Raw genomic sequence first — 5,898 nt, forward strand, 5'->3', positions numbered from 1 at the left:
GCCTACACATAGTAAAGCATGTCAGAGACCACTCAGAGTGACTTTTGAGGGTAATTTATTGAAAATGTTATAAATAAGAGCTGGCAAGGACATGCGCGTACCAGCTCATCTCTGCTCCTCCTCCGTATGATGGTATAGTGTCACGAGACGACACTCATGTCCACCCTATTTCGAAGGTATTTGGTTGCAAATAGAATACCCATTCTTCATCGTTATTGGTTTAACGTAATAGTAAGCAATCAATAGGAAGACTGCTAAGAAGCTTGTCCCTTTCGAGCAAGCGCACGTCGGTCTTCGTCAAGCTGATCAAGGAATGGCGGACGGCTCACTGCGCATGCCTGTCGCGCCTATAACGAAATGGAGCGCTGTGTAACATTCGCTAGTGATCGCTCTACCGACCAATCAGCATTAAGCTTTCAAGTTGGATTCGCGCACGGGGGCCCGCAAACAACAACGGCCGAGAGAAGAGCCAGTCACCGTTCGCCTGCCTGCCTCGCTAGTGAAGCTGTGTTAAGGTTATTAGGACATCTAATTTTCATTCGTGGCTGATCGCTGCCTGCTTTCAAGGTTTACGGGTGCTTATCGATCGCTCTTCTTCGTGCTTCGACCAGCACCTCCCTCCGCTTGTTCTTTTCCGAGCAATTAATTCACGTTCCAGCATGTCAGGGAGAAGATCAAATGCTGTCGAAAAGGTCAAGGCCACGGAAGCTGTTGTCATGAGTGAAGAAATAGAAATAGAAAATGAGTGTGAGATGCTTGATGGACAGGAAACTATTGAACCCGTGGAACACATGATAACCGAAACTGAAAATGAAACTGCTGAAATATCAGAAAATGGACAGGTTGTGGAAGAAAAAAAAGTACTTTCGGTTAGCGGCAGTGGCAGGCGCAGACGTAGGAAACAAGCTGTCAAGAGTGGCAACACTGACCCTGTGATGAATGAAAATATCCTCGAGAATGAAAAACCTGGTGAAGATGACCAGGAGGAGGCTTGTTTTAAGATTGACAAAGTATACAGTGTTGCAGGTGAGTCCGACGACCTGGAAAGTTATGACAAAGTGCAGGTGGGCGAGAAGAGCGTCACCATTGACAACGTGCAGGATGAGGACATCACGATACAGACGGTGAAGGAAATCATTCCCAAGGATCAGGAGGAAGAGACCATTGTGAAGGTAGCCACCAAGAAGGCAGAAGTCAAAGAAGAAAGTAAAGAAGCAACAGAGGAAAGTAAAACAAAGGAAGAAAAGCAAATACAACCCCGTACCCTGCGAGCAACTCTGGCCAAGGTACCCCCCACATTGGCTGCGGGCGGCGGTGTGGGGAGCGTCCGCATGCTAGGGGGAGGGGTGCGCGGTACAAACATGCCTCTTATCGTCAGTATGGGTGCTGGCAACCCTGCCATACCTCTCCTACCAGCGGGCCTTCCTCCTGGACGCTATGTCATCCTCCCTGGAAGTTCTACTACAACCACGAAAACATCTACCGTCACCACCATGTCTAGCAGCATGACTCCTCGCCTTGCCACAAGCGTCGCTACCAGCGGCACACAAGGTCTTGTTGCCGCGCAGAAGACCCTTGCTGCCGCCCCACTGGCCCCTCCCACCACACCCCCGGCAACTGTAGGGGAAAAAATTTACACACGTGAGCGTGGCCGCCGTAAGTCTTATACAGCGGGAGAAAAATTAGCCATGATCAGAGCGGTTGAAGGAGGGCAACGAAAGAGTGCAGTTGCAGATCGGTTTGGTGTGGCGCCGTCCACTCTCGCCAGTATACTGGCACAGAAACACAAGATAAGATCTGAACAGGTAAATTATCTTAGCAACAACAGTAGGTAGCAATTTTTTTCAAAGGTAAAGCTCGCATATTTCAGATGAACAAGTTTAAGGTTCATATAATAAACTGAGAATACATTCATTGCATGTCATTAAGAACAACCGATAGATACACTTGAATCAAATAATAATTCATGATTTCTCAATTTCAGGACAATTTGACTCGTCGTCGCGTCCGTAGGTATCACCTGAAGGATGATGCAGCTTCTCGCACAAGAGTGGTAGGGGCCCATTCAAGCACCTCCACCATGCGGCTCAACCCCTCCTCTGACCACCCGTTTACCCACTTCCTTGCCCCCCTTTCCGCACCCACTCCCGCGGTCCTAGACACCCAGCCCGAGGATATCGTTGCTGGTAAGCCTAAGATATGTGATTTTTCTGCCACAACAGCATCGCGTTCTGAGGTGATAATTGTAGGTGTGGAAAGATGAAAGCTTATTAGTGTTAAATGTTGTATAGAATGTAATTATTGTATGAGTAACTGAGCAGGTTTTGTTCATAAGTATATAATATATTTCACGCCTTATTACAAGAAAAAATGTGTGTGCGTGTATTGTTTAGTAGTACAGTTAACTCGTTGCATCGGCGCACATCATCTCGTCTTTTGCACTGGACCTATTATGACAAGATGTGTATTAGGACACAGCTGTCAGGACGAGGCGAGCACTGTACTATTATGGGAATAGCAGCACGTAATGACGCTCATCGCTATACCGTAGAGGTGTGTGGTAGTATATGTGGACAGAACGTCGCTGTAAAGTTACCAGCTGTCACCATAACACCTGCGGGTGAACGCTAAATAAATGTACGAGTTCCTTATCCATTGTTCTGCTTTGAAAAAAGAAAACATGTAGTTTTCCTCGGCGGTGCAATAAAGTGAGGTGACAAGCAGTGGTCTCGCAAGTTCTGAAATCGGCAGATGTGTCATTCTCGTCTTAATCAACGTCGTAGCCTTGGTCTTATTATTAAAGCTGTAAGCAGCACGTTGTTGATTACGTGTGATGCGTCGATATGACGTATACAAATTATACAATGGAACAGGTGAAGCTCCACACGTGTATAAATACATCAGATTAAGGATTACATACATATATCAACAAGAGGCTGTATCACGTGGGTGCCTCCCCCTTAGACGTGCCTCTTCTGCCCTACTACCGGTACAGAGCGAGCAATTCAAGGCCTTCCCTCCCTCTAGTGGTTCCCTCTCAGGCGTCGCTCAGGCCAGCGCGGCAGAGTTTCTTACGCCGCGGCTTGGATCAATACCAGGACCTCATGTTATTCATTATCACGTATTACGTCTTCATTTGTAAAAATTGTATATCTGTATTTAATGCAAGCCAAGATACTGGGTATCTGAAGTTCAAGTAACTGTTGATGTTCTCGCCCTTGGCTTCAGTGTTGCTTAGTAAGTTATGGGTTAGACTTAAACGAATCATTTTGACAGATGGCTCAAGTTGATCTTACGTCTCAGCGAATTGGTGTTAAGCTTTGTAGACGGATTTCGTGATTGCTGAAATGTTTCATGATACATCATTTATACGTACATCTTCAGGTTGAATAGGCGGTTATGAATGTCGCTTCCCTGTACAGCTTGCAATCTGCAAGGGTTTTTATGTCATTTATTGAGCCAGTAGTGTGTTGTTCATCGGTGTTAAAATAAGCGAATTATTTTGACACAAGACTCAAGTCGCACATCACAGTTGCCGGTAGTGGGTTAACTTTTGGTGTTAATATAAAGACGTAGAGGGATAAGGCTAACACTTGACAAGTAAATAAGAATTTTAGGCGGTGTGAGTGAGTGTAAATATTTCCCACGGGAACTTCATGAAGTATTAATGTGGTAAAAATAATCCAGATAAGCTGGCTTGGCACACGTCTTCTCAGCGTGTCTTGATCCAAGTCTGAATGGGGTGACTCCAACCTCCCGTCCCACTAGCTGCCTCTGCGCCCACTCGGAGGCGATACTACTTGCAAACCCTGCTGCTCGTGACGTAATTTCACGAAATGCGGTTGTTTATTTATCCAAAGTTCAACACGCACGTCATCGTTTAAGTTCCTGCAGAAATAGTAGCTACGGCCTCTGAAATGCTCCAAGGTCAAGCTAATGGAAGTGACACTTGGTGTCACCAATAATGTGATACCGTGCATCATTATTGGTTTGGTTTCGTCATTGAGGTTGTGAGTGCCGGACTAACGGGATGACGTCATTATGGACTGACAGGTGTGCCCAATTGCAGAATTCTGCCCAGTGAAAATACAAGTGTTGTTTGAAACTGAAACCACGGTTAATCGACAAGTTTGTGTCAAAGTTGTAGTGCCTTTGATCCAAATTTACTCGACTGGATGGTAAATCCCTTGAACTTACAAGCCTCGTGTTTACGTGGATCAGGAGAAGCTCTCAGTATAGCTTTTTGTAAAGTGTGTACCATCATACTCGCTGGTCATAACTCAAGGAATTGATACTTTTTTGTTCGTTTCATTGAAGTAATATCCTTATTCAAGAAAGAAGACTTGTGCAAAGTGTTGCAGTTCTTCGTCGATTACGAAAGAGACATCAAGCCATAAGAATCTACTTCAGTACATCGACAATGTCTGGTGGAGAGGAAGAAATGTCGGCTAAAACTTCAGCTGATGCCTCAGAAAGAACAGCTGCACCACCGGCGGAACGGGGGTGGCGTCACCGGCCGCCTCACTCTCAGGAGGAAGTGGTTCACGCTCCTGTTCAGCGCCCTCAGAGGTTCCGTAAACCAAATTACACCGAGGCAGAAAAGCGCTTGATATATTCTTTGCTTCTCCCGCGATTGCGAGTGGTGGAGAATAAATCTCTTGATCGCCGTGTGTTGAGAGAAAAGCACCTGGTGTGGAAGGAAGTGACCGCCCACTACAATGCTGCCATCCTTGCCTCCGGGAACAGCCTGGTTGTGCGCGACGTGGATGAGTTACGCACTTTCTGGAAGAATGCTCGTCGCAAGGCACAGTGGAGGGAGCAGATACAGGCAGGTGAGTTATCATCACCTGCTGAGAATATAGTGAGCAGATGTGACCGGCGACGAGAAGCAATGTTTTCAATCAATAAATTCAGTTTGGGAGGGATATCGAGCACGTGTGGTGAGATTATTCACTGGAAGCACGCCCGACTGTTGGCGTAACTACGTTCGTGGAGGAATGCGTGGACTATTATACCCTTCCGTCTGACGCCTTGACATTACAGTGGTATGTACGCGGACACGCTGAAGGCCTATTGAGGCATCCCTCCGGGGTTTGGGTCTGGTGGGGAAGTTTTGCTTACTAGCACCGCGTGGTGCTAGCAAAGGCAATGATATTGAGACTTGAGTCCGTGTCCATTTCACCTTGTGTTACGTCCGAGAGTAAATACAATAATTAGGGAAAATCTCATTAATCTGCGTCACAAAATATAGATTCATTGTATTTTAATGTGAAAGATTTGACAACCAATCAAACAAAATACACGTTCGTGCTCTATGAACGCAATACCTAGACACAGAAAGAAGCGAATAAATGTTTAATTTATTAATATTTTGTTGAACGGAGTTGTACAAGAGTTAGACCTATTCCTATATGGGCAAAGTTCATAGTTTTATATACTGTTGCAAATGAATACTACTCTCAGAATGAAGTACAACACAAATACGTATGCCTGTAACCAAGTACACACGAGAGAGAGAGAGAGAGAGAGAGAGAGAGAGAGAGAGAGAGAGAGAGAGAGAGATGCATGTTTAAGAGGGCATCTCAATAAATGTGTCTTAACCAAACCGTAATAAACATCTGCAATTCTGTTCTGTTTTGACGAACTACCAAAGATGCCACGGTCTAATTGCAAGATTATTGAAGAGTTTTGTTCTGAACGTCAGAGACGTCAGTAGCAATAAAAGTAAAATAAATTGATAATAAAGAAAAAAAAAAATACATGCCTGCTCTCTCACGCGTCACAGCATCGCAGGAAAAAATGAAAGTAATTTGGATGCCTCTACGTCAATGAATTTACGTGGATTTTTTAAAACATGCAATTAGTTTGACCTGCAATTTTTTCTTTTTGTTATAATTT

At 45.0% G+C, this 5,898-nt stretch overlaps 1 protein-coding gene across 1 annotated transcript in view; it reads left to right on the plus strand.

Moving 5' to 3' along the window:
- The first annotated feature begins 367 nt into the window (after positions 1 to 367).
- LOC123503625 overlaps positions 368 to 5,898 on the plus strand; it is a 17,432-nt gene continuing 11,901 nt past the window's right edge. Inside the window, exons 1-2 of the mRNA XM_045253548.1 lie at positions 368 to 1,805; positions 1,985 to 2,186. Of these exons, the coding sequence (XP_045109483.1) occupies positions 660 to 1,805; positions 1,985 to 2,186 (1,348 nt within the window). The 5' untranslated portion in view covers positions 368 to 659. The remainder of the gene's footprint in view (positions 1,806 to 1,984; positions 2,187 to 5,898) is intronic.

This window comes from Portunus trituberculatus, chromosome 14 (assembly GCF_017591435.1).
Source record: "Portunus trituberculatus isolate SZX2019 chromosome 14, ASM1759143v1, whole genome shotgun sequence".
Classification (NCBI taxonomy): domain Eukaryota; kingdom Metazoa; phylum Arthropoda; class Malacostraca; order Decapoda; family Portunidae; genus Portunus; species Portunus trituberculatus.